This window comes from Otolemur garnettii, unplaced genomic scaffold (assembly GCF_000181295.1).
Source record: "Otolemur garnettii isolate 467f Iridium unplaced genomic scaffold, OtoGar3 scaffold00008, whole genome shotgun sequence".
In the NCBI taxonomy this organism is placed as follows: domain Eukaryota; kingdom Metazoa; phylum Chordata; class Mammalia; order Primates; family Galagidae; genus Otolemur; species Otolemur garnettii.
Window position 1 is genome coordinate 21,669,572 of NW_003852403.1, and position 19,546 is coordinate 21,689,117.

Below are 19,546 nucleotides of genomic sequence, written 5' to 3' on the forward strand. Positions count from 1 at the left end.
CTTTCTTTCTTTTTTTTTTTTTTTTGAGACGGAGCCTCAAGCTATTGCCCTGGGTAGAGTGCTGTGGCATTATAGCTTACAGCAACCTCCAACTCCTGGGCTCAAGCGCTTCTCCTGCCCCTGCCTCTCAAGTAGCTGGGTCTACAGGCGCCTGCCACAACGCCCAGCTATTTTTAGGTTGCAGCCATCATTGTTGTTTGGCGGGCCCAGGCTGGATTCGAACCCACCAGCTCAGGTGTATGTGGCTGGCACCTTAGTCACTTGAGCCACAGACACGGAGCCTGAGTGTTATTTTTATTTTTAGAGAGAGGATCATGCACTGTCATCTAGGCAGGACTACAATAGTGCAGGTTATAGCTTACTGCAACTTTGAAATCCAGCACTCAAGCTATCCTCCTCCCTCAGCCTCCTGAGTAGCTGGAATTACAGATTCAAGCCAGTGTGCTGGGTTTAGGCCAGATGTTCTAAACTGGGATTCATGGTCCCCTGAAGCAATATTTCCCAAAGCTGACTGAACCCAGTAAACTAATCCAAAGCCTAAGGATTCATAGGCCCCATCCTTGGTGTAAGGAGTAAGGCTTATAAGTATATGTTCTTTCTTTCTTTTTCTTTCTTTCTTTATTTTGAGACAGAGTCTTACTCTGCCACCCTAGATAGAGTGCTGTGGAATCCTCATAGCTCACAGGAAACTCAAACTCTTGGGCTTGAGCAGTCCTCTTAGCTCAACCTCCCGAGTAGCTGGGACTACAGGTGTATACTACAAGGCCTGGCTAATTTTTCTTTTCTTTTCTTTTTTTTTTGAGACAGTCTCACTTTGTCACCCTCAGTCGAGTTCTCTGAAATCATAACTCGCAGCACCCTTAAACTCTTGAGCTTAAGCAATTCTCGTGCCTCTCTGGGACTGTAGTCACCTGCCATAATACCTAGCTATTTTTAGAGATAGGGTCTCGCTCTGGCTCAGGCTGGTCTCAAACCGGTGAGCTCAGGCAATCCACCTACCCCGGCCTCTCAGAGTGCTAAGATTACAAGCTTAAGCCACTGCACCCAGCCCTGCACCCAGTTAAATGCATTAACTCTTAAATACTTAAAAATAGCTACTGTGTCATATCATAAAAATTAATGGAAATTGTGAATCCCATTTGTTTATTCAAAAATTAAGCTTCCAGTTTGTTGCCTGTATCATCAAGGAGTTGATGGCGAAATAACTGTGGAACCTTTTTGACTTCTTTTACACAAGAAACAGATGTTTGCCAGATGGAAATGAACAAAACTGGTAAAGAAATCGATGTCTTATTCAGTTTTCCAAGAGTATAAATAATGAAATGATTAGTAAAAATTGGAAAATATATTTTAATATTCCTTTTAGTCTAAAAATGCTAGAAAATCAGCATATGCACGTATGCACATATGAATGGCATATGTCTTTGAACATAGTATGCTTGACAAGACTGAAGGCAGTTTATTTTAAATTCAGTATTTTTGTGTGATGTTATGATTATTACAATTTTAACACAGGCTTTGCATTTATTGTTGCCTTACAATATTTCTTTTTCTTTTCTTTTTTTTTTTTTGAGACGAGTCTTCACTGTGTTGCCCTTGGTAGAGTGCTGGCATCACAGCTCACAATAGCCTCGAACTCTGGGGCTCAAGTGATCCTCTTGCCTCAGCCTTCCAAGTAGCTTGGACTACAGGCGCTAGCCACAACTCCCAGCTATTTTTGGAGAGGAGGTCTTGCTCTGGCTCAGGTTGGTCTCGAACTTGTGAGCTTAAGCAATCCACCTACCTTGACCTCCCAAAGTGCTAGGATTACAGACGTGAGCCACAACACCCAGCCTAAAATCTAGCTAGGTCTTGATTATGTTTTTTATAAAATAAATTTTTTAGTTATTCTATCTTTTTTGTTTATTTTTTTGAGACAGGGTCTCACCTTGTTACCCAGGCTGTAATGCAGTGGTGTGATCATAGCTCTCTGCAACCTCAAATTTCTAAACTCAAGCCATCTTCCTGCCTCTGGCTTTCTGAGAAGCTGGAACAGTTCAAGCCACCATGCCCTGCTAATTCTGTTTTTTAGTAGAGATGGGGTCTGTCTCTTGCCCAAGCTGGTCTGGAACTTCTGAGCTCAGTTGATCTCCTGATTCCCGGAGTGCTAGGATTATAGGTATGAACCACCAAGCCCAGCACATTCTGTCATTTGTTTTTTTTATTATTTCTTTTGTGTGTGTGTGTGAGACAGAGTCTCCCTATGTTGCCCTCTGTAGAATACTATGGTATCACGGCTCACAGCAACCTCTAACTCTTGGGCTTAAGCAGTTCTCTTGCCTCAGCCTCCCAAGTAGCTGGGACTATAGGCGCCTGCCACAATACCGGGCTATCTTTTGTTGCAGTTGTCATTGTTGGGTTTTTTTTTTTTTTTTGACCAGGGCTGGGTTTGAACTCACCACCTCTGGCATATGGGGCTGGCGCCCTACTCCTTTGAGCCACAGGCGCCACCCCCACAATTGTCATTGTTGTTTAGATGGCCTGGGTGAATTCAAACCCACCAGCCTCCTTGTATGTGGCTGGCACCGTAACTACTGTGCTACAGGCACCGAGCCACTTTAGTTTTTTTATTCTGTCATTTATTAAGTTTGAAAGTAGAGCTAGCTTACAGTTGATAAGGAGTGTGTAAGACCAAAGATGAAGAATAGCATGTCATCAATTAGTAATAGTACTATTACTATTAATCAATACTTCTTAGCTAGTTCTAATTACATATTTGATTGACTTACCTATTGTAGGTTGTCAAAAGGACCTTTTAAGTCCAAGGTCCCCATAGCTGAGTTTCAAATCTTTTCAAATCTGATAATTTGTTTTTATGAGAAGAAATCACTGTCAATGAATATATATTATTTTCACTGATCAATATGTATTTTTTTATTTTCATTTTACTAGTTATCGATTGTTGGCACTTAGTATACCCCATCCCAAAATATGACTTCTGGAGGCCAGAATATGCCATCTCCAAAATACAGTTTTTTAACATGTTTTCAGCTGGTTATTGTGAAAAACTTGCACACATAGGAGTACCTCTGAAGAGTTATCCATTTCCAAATGAAAGGGAATTCTGTGTTTGTAAAATTGTCTATGTATATCAGGAATATGGCTGCTTCAGATAATTTTTATTACCTGAGAAACTTTCTATCTATGTAGAAGACTATTTTTATCCATCATATATTTCCTCTCCTTACCTTCCTGTTACTTGTATAGATAGCTACCACTCCTCAAGGTGGCAATCACTTATTTCTTTCTGGAGCTCTACATCAGTGTTTTTCAACCTTTCTTTATTTCATAGCACACTTGAACTTATAGTTAAACTTCCATGGCACAGTTAAATTAAGTTGATCCAAAAGAAAAAGTACTTAACTGTCCTTTGAACTTCTTTTGAAAATAATGTAATGATCTTTAAAAATTTTTCACATCACATCCAAAATCCTTTCACGGCAGACCAGTTGAAAATTACTGCTCTAGGTATTGTGTAAATTTCAATCTGACTCTTCTTTGAGTCTCATACTTTGTGAGATACCTATGTTTATGTATATCATTAAATATGGTTTCCCCTTTTAATCTTACTTATGCCAGTGTTAATATATAGTTAAGCCAAGGAATCTATAAAGATCTTTGTTCATTCCTCTATGCCATTTTGGAATTTTGTTGGAGTTCAAAGTTTAGTAGCTTATAGTTTCAAAATTGGCCCTTTGGTTGTTTATAGATACCTGTAAGTACCTATCTTTAATATCTGACGATTTCTGGGTTTTTTTTCAAAGATCGCCAAAATGGCTCTGAGTTTATGCCTACCAGTTTAGTAGTATAACATGTAATTTATTTCAACCTATCTAAATTTGCTTTGATCCATAATTATTTACTAAAAGCATAAAGATGTTTACATTATTTGTAATATTAGAAAATTGAAGTAGCTTAAGCATTCAAACTAAGAGAATAGATAATAAAACTCATACTCATTTACTAAGTATTTTTTAAATAGTTACTTAAAATGATGGCAATATAAGAACACAAAAAGGTATTAAATAATTGAGTAACTTACGGTTTATATATAACTTGGGCCTTAGTAAGAACTATGCTTGTGAGAGGAAAAAGGCTAAAAGTGCATTTAAATAGTTAGCTGGCTAGGTGCAGGATAAGACTGTGGGATCTTCTTCATGTATTTCTTTTGTTTTCCAAATTATCTCCAAATATATTATTTTTAAAGAAAACTATTTCTTTTTCTTTTTTTGCAGTTTTTGTCTGGGGCTGGGTTTGAACCTGCCACTTCCAGCCTATGGGGCCCATGCTTTACTCCTTTGAGCCACAGGCACCGCCCTATATTTCTTTCTTAATAAACTTTTTTTTTTTTTTTTGAGGCAAGAGTCATTCTGTTGCCCCATGCTTAGAGTACTGTTGTGTCATAACACACAGCAACCTCAAATTCCTGGGCTCAAGCCATCCTCTTGCCTCAGCCTGCCAAGTAACTGACTATAGGTGTCCACCACATTGCCCAGGTAATCTTTCTATTTTTAGTAGAGATGCGGGTCTCACTCTTGCACAGGCCAGTCTTCAACTTCTAAGCTTTAGCAGTCCACCTGTCTTGACCTCCCAGAGTGCTAGGATTACAGGCATGAGCCACTGGGTTCAGCCAGAAAACTGTATTTCTGGACGAAGAATCTTTTATGTATCCCTTAGTGTAGAGCTTATTTTTTAATCTCTAATTTTTACTTTTTATTTTTCCTTTTCAGAAATAACTGTAACTCTCTGAGCATGGTAGAATACAACTTAATCCTAGCATTTTGGGAGGCATAGGCAGGAAGATTGCTTAAGGCCAAGACTTTAAGACCACCCTAGGCAATAGAGAGAGCACCCCTTTCTTTGCAATATTTTTTTAAAAGTTAGCTGGGTGTGGTGGCATGTGTCTGTATTCCTAGCTACTTGGGAGACTAAGATAGGAGGAGTTCCAGGAGTTCCATGTTGCAGTGAGCTGTGATTGTGCCAAAGCACTGTAGCCTCTGTCTGGGTAGAGGGAGACCCTGCCTCAAAACAAACTAATAAAACCCTACTATTTATGGAGAAAAAGGTAACACTAATAAAACTACATGAGCTTTTCTTCCAACGATTAGTATTTTATCATCTGTCCCAACTTCTTTTTTTGAATGTAATTTTAAAACTCCTGTTTTCTTCTCCTAATCCTGCTTATTCCTCTTTTCCAAAAGGTGACATAAGTGTCAGTAAAGCAAGATAAAAATATATACATTTATTGTGCCATATTTTCCTCTGCACTTTAATGACTTTGCAGTTTCTTCTAGATGGGTTTCATTTTCCTTCATTTAAAGTTCAAAGTTTAAGTTTTATTCAGCAGACAGCAAAATTCCATGCCAACAAGCATGGAAATAATAGTTCTTTCATACCATCATAATTATAATATAAAAATCATTTAGCTATGAATTAAGAAATTCAGGTTCTGGTCGCAGCACTTCTGTAAACAAGATTTTTGACAAGAAAAGTCATTTAAATCCTCTGAGCCTATTTCTTTCTTTTTTTTTTTTCAACACAGGAGCACACTAGGATGGGAGTCCATTTCTTCATCTGTTAAAATGAGAGGAGATTATTCATCTCTAAAGTTTCATTTCCATTTTTAACAGCCTGGTGTTTTATGTTCAGTTTTTCCACTTTTTAAAAACCTCTTTGATCTGAAAATCTAATTGCATTTTATATTCAGCATTCCTATAATTTATCTGGGTCAGTTTTGAGATTTCTGAACAATCCATTGATGACTGTATCTTCACTGCCCAATATCACACTGTTAGATTGATTGGAGCATTGAAATATGTTATAATATCTGTTAGAGCTATTTTTCTATTATTTGTTTTCTGTTTTCTTTTGTTTTCTCTTTTGAGAATCTCCCAGATTATTTTGCTTATTTTGTATATGAGCTTCAAAATTGATTTGTTTAGTTTCAACATCTTACTGGTATTTTTATCAAAGTTGTATTTATGGAATAACTTATGGAAAAATTATATCTTTATGATCGGTAAAAGTTTAAGGAAAAATATCAAGTATCAGAATATTATTTATATGAACAGGGGAAACAAATCACCCAGTATGACTATGGTGCTAGTGAATTTTGAGATACCTACTTCATTTATGGTGTGTATATATGAATGCACAAAGGAGACAAGGTCTCCCTCTGTTGCCCAGGCTGGAGTAGAGGAGCACAATTATGCTTTATAGTAACCTTCAACTCCCAAGGTTCCAGAGAAGGTACTTACTCCTTAAATAGTGATATTATTGCTTCTAGTGGTTATGAAAGGAAGCATGAGTAACTTGGCAAAGAAATTTAAGCATTTAATTCTAGTCATGTTTAGTTTTATGTAGTGACAGATAGAAATTTGACTATGTAACAGTGTAAACTACAGATTTAAAGAAGGTGAAAATTCAGGTATGGTATATAGTTTTGGATTATTTGTGGAAAAAAGTTGATTATTTTAAATAGCACAAGGTGCAGAGTTATAGAGAAGGAGAACCTTAATGTTAGGAGGAAGGAAGATTAAGCAGGATAATTCTGAAAAAGAAGTCATAGAGATGACAAACTTATTATAGGACCACTCTGGGGTTACAGGATGTACCTTACCAGTTTTCAGAAAATATAGAAAGAAAAGATAAAAGGACATTGAATTTAGGCATCATGCTATTGAAAATACAGAGGATAATGGTTAATTTTTTTTTAAGACAGAGTCTCTTCTTTCACCCTGGCTAGAGTACAGTGACATTAGCCTGGTTCACTATATTCTTAATTTCCTGGGCTCAAGCAATTCTCCTGCCTCAGCTTCCCAGAGTGGTAGAATCACAGGCATGAGCTACCAGGCCTGGCCAACAGTGGTTTTTCTTAGTGCAATAATATGTTGTTAAAATCCGACATGATATATGCAAAGTTAAAAAATGGATATATTCTCTTGGCCCTCCCTTTCTCTTAATGACTCAGGCAGTTATCAGGGATGTAATAAAAAACAGAGGGAAAGGGATATTAATTCTCTAGCTATTGAATTCCTAAGAGGGTTATAATTTTGTATTTATTTATATGATTACTCTGTAAATTTCTATTTTTGTATTTATTTAGTTTTCGAGACAGGATTTCACTCTGCCACACTGAGTAGAGTGCTGTGGCATCATTCTAGCTTACTGTAACTTCATACTCTTGGTCTCAAAAGATCCTCTTACCTTAAGAGTTCCCAGTAGCTGGGACTACAGTTGTGATGCTGTGATGCCTGGCTAGTTTTTTTTTTTTCCCCCCCCTCACCTATTTAGTAGAGATGGGGTCTGGCTATTGCACAGGCTGGTCTTGAACTCCTGAGCTGAAGCAATCTACCCACCTTGGCCTCTTAGAGTGCTAAGATTACAGGCGTGAGCCACTGTACCTGGCTGTCTGTTTTCTTCCGAAGACTATAAAATGTGCTAGGGTAAGAATTTGGTTGCCTTTTCCTCACAGTTGTATGCCCTGAGTTAAGCAAGGTGCCTTGCACAAAAAAGCATTCCATATATATTATTTGAATGAATGTACAGTATGCTTGCAGAAGGTGGAAGAGTTTAAAAGGCTGGTAAGGCGAGGTCCATATTTTCTAGAAATCCTTGTAGAATTCCTAGAGTACTGAAATTGAAATTATAGAGCTGTGCTGTATAATCTTTGCATTGTGTGGAAGATCTGCATAGAGTCGTTAATGTGGAAAACTTAATTATTTGGACATTACCATGATAGCAGGAGTTATATCTTTGATTATATATTTTCATAGATTTGTAAAACAATATGCATATTGAAATATATTTACATGAATTTAGTTAGCTTTCACATAAGGCCATGTCAGAGATGAATTCCTCTAGCTACTGTTTTTTTTTTTTTTTTTTTTGGAGACAAACAGAGTCTTACTTTGTCACCCTCAGTAGAGTGCTGTAGTGTCATAGCTCACAGCAACCTCCAACTCATGAGCTCAAAGGATTCTCTTGCTTCAGCCTCCCTAGTAGCTGGGACTACAGGCACCCACCACAATGCCCAGCTATTTTTTGTTTGTTTTATTTTTGTTTAACAGGCCCAGGCTGGGTTCGAACCCACCAGCCCTGGAGCATGTGTCTGCGCCCTAACCATTGAGCTACAGGTGCCCCTATTCATTTTTTTTCTTACTTACCCATACCTCTAAAAATTGATTAGGGTGGCGCCTGTGGCTCAGTGGGTAGGGCACTGGCCCCATATACTGAGGGTGGCAGGTTTGAACCCGGCCCCAGCCAAACTGCAACAAAAAAATAGCCAGGTGTTCTGGGTGTGTGTGTGTGTGCACGTGCGCGCGCCTGTAGTCCCAGGGGAGGCTGAGGCAAGAGAATTGCTTAAGCTCAGGAGTCTGAGGTTGCTGTGAGCTGTGATGCAACAGCACTCTATCAAAGGCGACAAAGTGAGACTCTATCTCCAAGAAAAAAAAATTGATTAAATATAAAAAAATTCATTAAATATAAAAAAAATGCTAAATCATTAAACATTCAAGAGATTTTTGGTTTTGTTTTTTGTTTTTTTGGTATGTTTGTATAATTGGAACAATCTACTAGTTTAAGCTTCCATATATATTAAGATGAAAGAGTTATTCTTTTCATGGCCCCAAAATAAATGAAACCAAAATGCCCTTTAACATTTTATTGGACATAAAAGGTTCTCACATTATTGTAAGGAAGAGATTTTCTTCAGATAGGCAGACAGTGTTGCCTTCCTTTTAGCCTCTGTTTACTTTCTGACCTCTGTTGATTTATTCAGCTTGTAACCTAGAAACCAGCTAAAAAGGAAGGAAGTTAGAGATGTGTATTTCTGGGCAGTAACTGGAGTAGTTTCCTCTTCCCCTCGACTGGTTTAACAGCCAAAAAAGGCCCTTTACCCTCTCCACCTCTCAACAAAAACATGTAGTAGTGGTTCTTCACCTTTCCCCCTTAATCCAATAAAGAAAGTGTAAGCCATATGAACAACCAGTTTAAAAGACTAAAATTTTGATTTTTTCAAAGTGGTGCTTTTTATTCTGGGAAAGATGGGATCTATCTTCCAAATGGATTCTAAGAACAGGACAGAGTTAAGGCCTCTTGATGAAAAAACCTAGCAATTTATGCTTGCTACCAAGTGGGTTCTCAGTGTTGCTATTTGCTGTTTTTGTTTGTATTAGAAATTTACTAGAGTACCAGACCAAAGTCACATTAATACCTTTTTTTTTTTTTGAGGCAGAGCCTCAAGCCGTCACCCTGGGTAGAGGGCTGTGATATCACAGCTCACAGCAACCTCCAGCTCCTGGGCTCAAGCGAGTCTCTTGGTTCAGCCTCCCAAGTAGCTGGGACTACAGGCGCCCACCACGACTCCCGGCTTTTTTTGGTTGCAGCCATCCCTTTTTGGTGGGCCCAGGCCGGACAAACCCACCACCTCAGGTGTATGTGGCTGGCGCCTTAGCCTCTTGAGCCACAGGCGCCGAGCCCACATTAATACATTTAAAAAATATTAGTCAAAATGACTCTAATTGGGGCAGTGCCTGTGGCTCAGTGAGTTAAGGCACTGACCCCATATACCGAGGGTGGCGGATTCCAACCAGCCTCTGCCGAACTGTAAAAAAAATTAGCTGGGCATTGTGGCAGGCGCCTGTAGTCCCAGCTACTGGGGAGGCGGAGGCAAGAGAATCACCTAAGCCCAAGAGCTGGAGGTTGCTGTGAGCTGTGACTTCACAGCACTCTACGGAGGACAACAAAAACTACTCTAAATGTTTGAAAGTAACCACTATTATTAACTAGTTGTAATTTTGTGCATCTTTTCTTTACTTCAAGAATTGACTGTAGTATTTCCTTGTATTAAAGTATCTTGTTTTAAATCAGCCATGACGTAGTGGGAAATATTGTTAAAAACATGATTTTGGTTTTTCAGTACTAATGTTAATTAAAATTTTAAAAATAGTGCATTTTACTAGGAATGTATGGCTTTTGAGGCAGTTGTCTCATTAGCTAAGTATAGTGCTATGTGCTATTTATTCTATAGCAGATTGTACTTGAGCAAGAACAGCTGTTTTTAAATTTGTAATATACAATATAGTTTCAAATATGAGTTTATGTAAGATTATAAAATGAATCCTGTGAAATATTAAGCTCATTCTCTAATGTATAATAAGTTAGAGAAATGTATAAAAGTACTTAAAGTTTGATAGTATATAATATTAAGCAATATAAGTTACCAACCACTTGATGTTTTTTGATTGTTTGGAGCTCAGATTAAGGCTGCCATATTTACCCACTTTTTTTTTGCAGTTTTTGGCCAGGGCTTAACATGAACTTGATTACATTGAACTTTTATTATTTTTTATTTAGTTTTTTTTTTGAGACAGAGTCTCATTTTGTCACCCTTGGTAGAGTGCTGTGGCATCATAGCTTATAGCAACCTCAAATCTTGGGCTTAAGGGATCCTCTTGCCTCAGCCTCCCGAGTAGCTAGAACTTCAGGTGCCTGCCACAATGCCCAGCTATTTTTAGAGACAGGGTCTCACTCTTGCTCAGGCTGGTCTTGAACTCCTGAGCTCAGTTGATCTGATCACCTTGGCCTCCCACAGTGCTAGGATTACAGGCATGAGCCACCATGCCCAGCAGCACTGAATTTTTAGATTTACTGAAATTAAGGTATCTACATGGAAACAAATTTATAATAAAGACTATCTATATACATCATTAAAAAATAGGCATTACAAAATCAATACATGTAACCAAAAGCACATGTACCCCCATAATACTTTGAAATTTAAAAAGTCTCATCAGCTGGGTGCAGTGGCCTAGTCTGGGAAGCTGAGGCAGATAGATTGCTTGAGCTCAGGAGTTTAAGACCAGCCTGAGCAATAGCAAGACCTGTCTTTACTCAAAATGGAAAAATTAGCTGGGCACCTATAGTCCCAGGCACTCAAAAGGCTGAGGCAAGAGGATTGCTTGAGCCCAAGAGATTAAGGTTGCTGTAGCTGACACTATGGCACTCTACCCAGGGCAACAAAGACTGTCTCTTAAAAAAAAAAAAAAAAGATCTCATCAACCTGGGAATGTTATTTTATAATATGTAAGTGGATCAAAAAAAGTGAAATATTTTCTTGTATTTACAGGTATATTTTCAAAGTTTTAATACAGGGTACTATATTTTTTTCTGTTTTTTATGTTATCTCTATAATAAAACTAAAAACATTTCAGTTAATTTTAATTCAGAAGTCTGGTTGAATGAGTACATGGCCAGCTTTTCTTCTTAAGGTCAGTGAAACTGGCAAATTTCACTGAATAACCCTTAAGGTTTAAATTTATCTATACTGTCACATTTGTAGATAAGACCTGATGTTTAGCATATAACCACAAATTTATAAGTTTCCTTCTGTGTTTTTTGATTTGTTGAGTAGCTAAAGTTAGCCTTGTATCCTCACAAAAGCCTCTACTATATAATGTAAAATTACTATTGGAGCATCATTGTCCAGTAAAACTAAGTGAGTCATGTTTGTGATTTTCAGTTTTTCAGTATTTATAGGAAAAATTTTTAAGTAGGTAGATTAATTTTACTGTATTTTATTTGACCCAATATATCCGAACTTTAATTTCATAAATAATCAATTTTTTTCTTAGATATTGGAAAATCTTTTCTTATAGTCAGTAATTTATATATAAAGCACTTACATCGATTCAGATTAACCACATTTCAAGTATTCCGTAGCCACATATGGTTAGTCATTATCACATTGGCCCACAGAACTCTAAAATTTAGATAGAAATTAAGAAATTATATTAGATCAAAAGAATAACATATGCTATGCTTTCAAATGTAAGTCTATCTGATAATTGTCTTGATTATTTCTTACAAAGAATGAAAATGTTTCAGGAATATTTTTAAATATGCCCCGTTAATTATTACCAGTTTGTTGTTCTTTTAAGTAAAGTGTCTCTGAGGTTGTTTGTTATATTGTTTGATTTCACTTGGACTGTTACATCAAAAATATTTTAAATTGATTTTTTCTGAGTTTTCTTTTTCTTTTTAAGACAAAATGATTAAACTAAAAAATAAATCCTTGGTTGAGAATGCACTGAAAGTATTTTTTGATGGTTTAAAATTGTGTTTTATTTTTACCAACTTGGGACATATTTACATATCATTTCTTTTCTGCACTTTCTCACCTTGGTAAATCTGGAAAGCAAAAACTTTGTATTTGCATTTGCTTTATGAAGGAGACAGTAAACTTGAGCTCTCAGTCTAGCCACTAGTCTGTCTTTGTCTGTTGTTAAAATTATGAGCCAGTCTCTATGGCCGCAGCCAAATGAGTAATCACCAGTAATGTGACTCGTGCTGGAAGTGACTCCATCAGCACCTGTGACGGGGGATTAGTTACAGTTTACAGAGCACCGCCTCTTCCCTTCTCTTAGTGTGCCCTACGCCAAGTACTCGTTCTCATTTGGGTGTCTGCACTGTTGGAAACTACTGCAGTGTGTTTCCACGCAGACAGAGTACAGTGGGAAAGGCTTTCTCTAGCTGATGGATGGCTGTTCTCTTTATTTGGAGTATCTTACTGGTTATGTAAGCGACCTCGGGAGAAATTATCCTGACCCAGATCGGAGGATGCAGTAGTGCTTCAGCTGCAGGATTTCTTAGTCGTTAACACCACCGTGCTGATGACAAAGAGCGAGTTGTAATCCTCATCACTGCCAGGGCTGAGCCAGAGCAGACAGAAAATCGTCATTTGCTCGTCGGAGACTTGTTAGGTTACAGCTTCTGCTTCGTTCTGTGGTCTTGGCTTTTCTTCCTATACAATGACGCCGCTGCAAGTGAGCTAAGAAATGCTTGGTTTGAGAGCCATTTGCCTGATTTTTGAAGACCTTTTAAAGAAGTATTTACGCTAGATTAAAAAAAAAATCACTCAAGAACAAAATGGAATTTTCAGCTGTACTTACTGACCTTTAAAGCCCTGTTGTGGATTTCTGAGATTTAAGAATACTTAAAAATTCTCAAGAACAAAGTACGGTTTGTATTTTTCTGCTTCCTTTTTCTTTTGTCTTAATTTACATTTGGTTTTGCTTCTCAGCCTTTCGAATTAAGGTCACTGCCTTTTATAGCTCTATCCTCAGTGTTCTTAGTTTTAAGAATTTTTAACTATTTTGTCTGTTGAGAAGTGGATTTGTTGTGTTTGTAATAATTTAATAACATTGTAAAAACGATTAATTTGAAAACTAGTTTTATTGTTGAAAGTATTATGGCAGAAGTGTTTCAAATTAGGATTTTTAGATTATAATGTTTCAAGGGAAGTGGGGATATTTGTTTTGTGAGGTTTATTTTTTGGTGTATTCCCTTCCCCACCCCCAACTTGTTTTCTAACAGTATCGTGTTTTTCAATAGACCTGCTTGGGTGGGAATTTGGACTTTGTTCTTTCCAGTCACTCCAGTCTAATTTTTTTTTTTTTTTGGTAGACGGAAACCTTGACTTCTAAAATGTTGTTTTGATTGTTTGTTTTTTTTGCTTCAGTATTCACCTTGGGTGAAATTTATATTAGTATTTTTTTCTAGTTAATGAGGCTGATTTTTTTTTTTTTTAACTTGGAAAAGGAATTGTTAACTGTTAACCGGAGAGTGTTAGAAACTCAAACTGCAGGAATAACCTCCATGAATTTCCTGTTAAATGTTAAATGGTAAGCTTTAACATGGTTTGTTTGAGCAGCTGAGTTGTGTTTGAGAGCTGTAGCTAATTTATTTTAAAAATGTTTTTTGGGAGGGCTCATCTGTTAGCTTCTTCCTCATGTGAATGGAATGTGGTGCAGCATGGAGCCCCAAACAGGATACAGTTGTTCTAAGCATTCTTCCTATAGCATGGTAGGCCCTTCTAGAAATGCAGCCTCTTAACTGTAGACTATTTTTAAAGTCTGGTTAACAGTGACAGATGACCTTTAAAAAAGATTCCTTAATAAAATTGACAAAATGTTTTGTTTCAACTAAATATTCAGTTTTATTTTTCATTTGGATTTTCAAAGGCTTTTTCAGCATTTGAATAAGTCTTTTGTGATCTGGGCCTTATTCTACTGAGACTTTCTTCAGATGGTAGGCTCATTGCTTCCCCTTAGGCTGTGGAAGTTCCTCTTAGAATGATATGTCTTTAGAGTCTTGAATTACTTAGTTATGCATGAGTTCTAGTATCTATACATTCCCGTGCACCTAGACCTGTGAAATATTTACTTACAGATTTATCATAAGAACTATAGGATCCATTTGATTTTATTTAAATATTTTTATTTTTAAAGTAATAATGTCTTTTAGAAATATGTTAGACATGGTTACAAAAATTAACAATGTTTATATTGTTTGTTACTACTTTAAAAAATCAGGGCGTATTTTAATGTCATTTCATGTCTTATTTTCCTTTAATTTTTTTCTTAAAGTAGGAAGTCACATGTTCACAGTTGCTCGATTTAATACACATCGAAACATTTCTTTAACAAGTACTATAAAAGTATTACCAGCATTTTTTATTTGCTATTTAAGAATCATGATATACTTTGAGCCTTCATTTGTAGGGGATTATAACTATTCATCTATCAGAAATAGATCTGTGTTCTTTACAAAATTTAAATTTAATCAATGTAAGCTAATCTTTTTATATTTCCGGTAGTCAAATTTTACTTGGCTTTTAATTAGATATCTTAAAATGTGTGAAAAAAAATTTTTTAACCTAGAAATCTCTTTTCCTAATTAACTCAGAGTAATTCAAACTATCAGCTGGCTTGTTGAAATTTACCCTTAGAACTCTGACCTACCTTGAAGAGGAGAGCTCTAAGAGGTTATCTTCAGAAGAATGTTTTTCATATTATAAAATGATTTGGTTTCATAGGAAATGCAAACCACCTGTATTATTTGTGTAAGAAAAACACACTGAAGACTAGAGAAGTTTACTTCTTTTTCAAATCCTGCTTAATTAAATTGTATATTTAGCCACTTTAGATAATACCTTGTGTGGATCTTTTCGTTAACCTTCAGGGATTCCTGACTTGGTACTGTTTGAAAAGAAATAGAGCATTTAATAATGTTCAAGGATTAAAAGTTCTCTTGAGAAGGTGCCAGTGTTTTCTAGTTTACCAAAAACTAAAGCAATAGATACAATATAAAAAAAACAGCACTTTTTATCGTAGAGATCAGCTGAATTATTATCTTTTTTTAATGTCATGTATTTCATGTTAATTGATCACATAGTGGACATTTTTTAAGTCTAAAGAAAATGTTTTTGGAGTTCTTACAAACTTTTAGTCACTTGTTGAGTAAAATAATAGGATTTTATGAAATGATGTTTTAGGAATTTTACCTTGGCAAATGGAAAGTGTTAGATGTCAACAGTAAAGGGAGATAAATGTGGGTTTTTTTTTTCTGTTTTGAATATATGCCAGTAATTTTTTACTCAAAAATACTTTTGATAAATACGTGGTATTTAAAAGGTTAACCTAGGACATGGGAGGGAGGATATTGCTATGATTAGATTTTTTCATCTTAATATTGAAAATAAGTGGGGATAGAGTTTTTTTCATGTTATTTCAGTTATGATGTTTATAAGTTCATGGATAGTGCAGAAATGAATGCTTAAAATAATTTATTTTCATATATTTTTGGCTTTTCAAAACACTCTTACAGAATTGAGTCAAACTTGAAAATTTGTTTCTTAAATATAGAAATTAACTACTTAAGAGCCACTACAAACTGAAGATCTTTATGTATTTCTGCAGAGTATGTTTATTAGGTGTGATTAACAAGATGTTTTTTATTTAAGTTGTATAGGAGGAGAGGGGAACATAATGGCTTTGAACTCATGGGGATTTTTACTGTCCATGCCAAAAGCTTTGTTTTGTGTCCAAATGGTCACAAAAGTTGCCTTGTAGCAAGAAAGATTTCTTCATGTTATATAGGTAATTTAGAAGCATAGTTGATTGTTAATTCCATTTTCCAAACTTCTTTTATTATAAAGCCACTAAATTTTTAAGATAGTGGATTTTTGTTTTAATTTTAAAGTTTTTACAGCAGTACTGTGGATATAAGATCCTTTATTCAAGCTTCATCTACCTTGTAAGTGAATGTGATAGTCATAAAAAGCATATCTGTGGTATCCCTATTCCCTTTAATCCTTTTCCCTACTTTCTTCACTTCTACCCCCGCCCCATAATATGAGTCAAATTCTTTACATAAAAAGTGAGTTTTCTTTGACAGACTTAAATGACCTAGGGTTCACTTAAAACAAAAAGTTGTAGAGATAGGGAGAAACTTGATGGTGAGGTAGGTTTTGCATAGTACTTCTTACCAGTGTCTGCTACTCCGTCTCTGCAGCTCTCACTGAAGCAGCTGGATTTTTATTTGTGTTTGGTGTGGGGGTGGGGGTAGAGAGTACAAGGGGCGGAGTTAAAAGACCAGATGCTTCCTGAACATTTAAAATCCTGCTTAAGTGAGGTAGGCAAAAATTGTACGCTGAAATAATAATTACTTTCTATTATAAAGAATCATATTTGTAGTTTAAAAAAAGGAAGGTAAATTTGCTCTTCTGACCAGAAATTTATGTACATGCGTATTTGATTATGTCTTTTTAAAAATAAACTGGGGCTTAATATACTCAGACTTTTTTATATCCCATACAGGTCTGCATCATTCCTTATTAATAAATACAAAATAGCCTATTGTGTGGATTAAAAGCATTAGATTATAATATGAAAACTAATATTGCTATCTATGACCAATGACTGTATTGTGATAATGACAGTAATATATTATATCCATGTGTGCCCCCTCACATTTTGAGGATACAAACCAGAAAGTAACCATTGAAATTTATTTCGTTTTTTCTCTTGACAGACTTTCAAACCCCTGGTGGAAAAAAGTATATCCAGTTCAATCATTGCAGTAGAATTCCTTGTAGATAAACAACTGGATTTTTTAACTGAAGATAGTGCCTTTCAGCTGTACCAGGTAAATTATTTAGATTACTTTTACAGGTTAACTGTGCACATTAAACGTCATTGATATTCAGATATTGATTCTTTCAATATGAAGTTGCAGCTAACAACTGCAACTAAATTAAATAGGAATATATGTAATTGGAAAAACATTTTCCAGTAGATTTAGATCTAAATTATATGAGAAAACATATCAAAAGTATTAAGCTAAAAAGAACATAATTTTTAAAAAGTATTAAGGTAAATGATTTTTAAAATTTCTACTGATCAGTTAATTTTTTAAAGTATAAGTAAAAACTCTTAGAAGTTTTTTTTTTTGTATATTTGGACTTCAGATTGAATATAATCTATACATAGTTTCCTTTTATTCAGATGTTTAAAATAATGCAGTAATTGCATTGAGGATAAGTGAACTAGTTCAACTTTTTTTTTTTACAATGGAGTGATAAGTCAGTACTCCTGTTTCATGTCAGACTGTTTTCCAAAAAATAAAATGTAGAGCCATTGTTTCCATGGAAAGAACAAGGGCCTGTGTTAATGAGCAGTGATTTGTTGCTCATGAAGTTATACTTAGGGAATTAGTTCTATTAGGCATACCAAAATTAGATGAAAGTTCCTTTAGTATAAATGTGTTTTTCTGTTTTGAAGTCAAATCAAGATGTTTTTATCTTTTCATGTTTTTCTCTTATTTCTTTAAAAGGTCTTATTTTTTTGTACTCTTAGGTTTTGTTCTTTGTTTATAACATGAATAGCTTAAAAACTCATAGGTAATTCCAGTTTAATAGTGGAGGTGTTGGATCTTTTCCCCTGGGTTTCATTTTGTTTTTAATTGTGAATGCCATTTAGCTTAGTATCATTTGTTTCAATTCTTAACGGTCATGTAGAGGGAGTTAGAATAGGTGAATCTAAGTGCAGTCAATAGAACTTCCAATTCTTAATTTTTTAATTCTGTGGTTACATTATTAGCACACTGAAAGTTTCATCTTAGAATTGATTTAGAGAAGTGAAATTGTTATATAGAAATTACTTTTAAACATAATTGCTTGACAGGTGGCCTAAAACTACAGCATGTTTTTTAAAATTATAAAGACTGAAAGAATGTGTGCTAACATGGGGGTGGGGGCACTTCTAAAATTTTTTGAAGTTTTTTTTTTATTTTTTCTTTTTATCAAAAATAAAGGCATAAGAGCTAAAGTCTTACATGGTTTGGTGAAATATATGATTGTCTTTGTTAGTAAAATTTTTAAACTACTCTGCAAGATACAAGCAAGTCTACTTATCTAAAAGGATACAGTATCTTCCAGAGGTGAAGTTACAGACTTGACATTTTAATCATTTGTGTTTCCTACCAAAATGTGAATTTTCAGGTCTAAGAAATCAGAAAGATTTAACCCAAGAGCACTTGATTTAGGATCTAACATACCTTAATTTTAGAATTTTTTAAGAGACAGGGTATCACTTTGTCACCCTTGGTAGAGTGCTATGGCATCATAGCTCATAGCAATCTTCAACTCTTGGGCTTAGGTGCTTCTTTTGTCTCAGCCTCCCCAGTAGTTGGGACTATAGGTGCCCGCCACATTGCCCAGCTATTTTTTTGTTGCAGTTTGGCCAGGGCTGCCTTCGAACCCGCCATCCTAAGTATATGGGGCCTGCGCCCTGCTCACTGAGCCACAGGCATCACCCAATTTTAGAATTTCTTAAGAGTATTAGGAGTAAGTGATGGTTTACAACAGAGCTAACATTTCTATGTCCATTTTAATTTTTATTTGGGTTTTATAAATCAGATTAAAAATATAAAAATATTTTCTCATATATGATAGACACTTATTTTAACATTTTGAATGTAAATTTACTACAGAGACCTAAGATGGCTCATTCTATTTTAAAGTTTATTTATTTAAATGAATTTGTGAAATACAGACACATTCTAGGAAGAGAAAAAATTTTAGAATTGTGTAATTAGAGTAGCTTAATCTTGGATTGCTTTTTTCTAACAGTTGTCAAAGCAGTACATTAAATTCCTTGGCATCTTAAACATGGCAGCTGTTACTGGCATAGATTTTGTAAATAGTGTCTTGACCTCTCTCAACCTTTAGGGTAATTATGTAATTCATAAGGAGTTTGGGGACACTTATACAAAATTTTTAATTGGTCTCCCTATTTTTTCTCACTTTAAATTTCATGAGGCAATTTCTGTTGAATCTGTATGCTAGTTATCTTTCATAAACTTCTTAAGTGGGGGAGGATTTCTTCAGAAATGGCTTTTTGTATATATTTTTAGGGTGATGAGTATACATAAGTTTTATTTTTAAAATTTCCACAAATAATGCTTTGCTGTGAATCCAAGTAAATGTTTTGCAGTGGAATTCTCATATACCACCTTTCTGAGTTCTCAGCTTTTTATTCTGTGTATGTTTTCTTTATAGTTGCATAGCCCTGTTTTTTATTAAATCAGTATGATAACATATAGATATATTGTAAGGTAATGGCTAGGAAACAGATGACTCAGGATTAATACAAGTCCTTTCATTACA

The 19,546-nt window shown here is 35.4% G+C and overlaps 1 protein-coding gene across 6 annotated transcripts in view; it reads left to right on the top strand.

Moving 5' to 3' along the window:
• Nucleotides 1-19,546, top strand: part of JMJD1C (jumonji domain containing 1C) — a 360,771-nt gene that overhangs the window by 228,812 nt on the left and 112,413 nt on the right. For 2 of the 6 annotated variants that reach the window (XM_023509587.1, XM_003783626.3), the window contains exon 3: nucleotides 16,912-17,025. Coding sequence is in view for 2 of the 6 variants with exons in the window: in XM_003783626.3 (XP_003783674.1) it covers nucleotides 16,912-17,025 (114 nt within the window). In the remaining 4 variants the exon portion in view is untranslated. Of the gene's footprint in view, nucleotides 1-12,458; nucleotides 13,060-13,597; nucleotides 13,722-16,911; nucleotides 17,026-19,546 lie in introns of those variants that run through there. The other 4 variants (XM_023509588.1, XM_003783625.3, XM_023509589.1 and 1 more) reach the window with 4 other exon arrangements.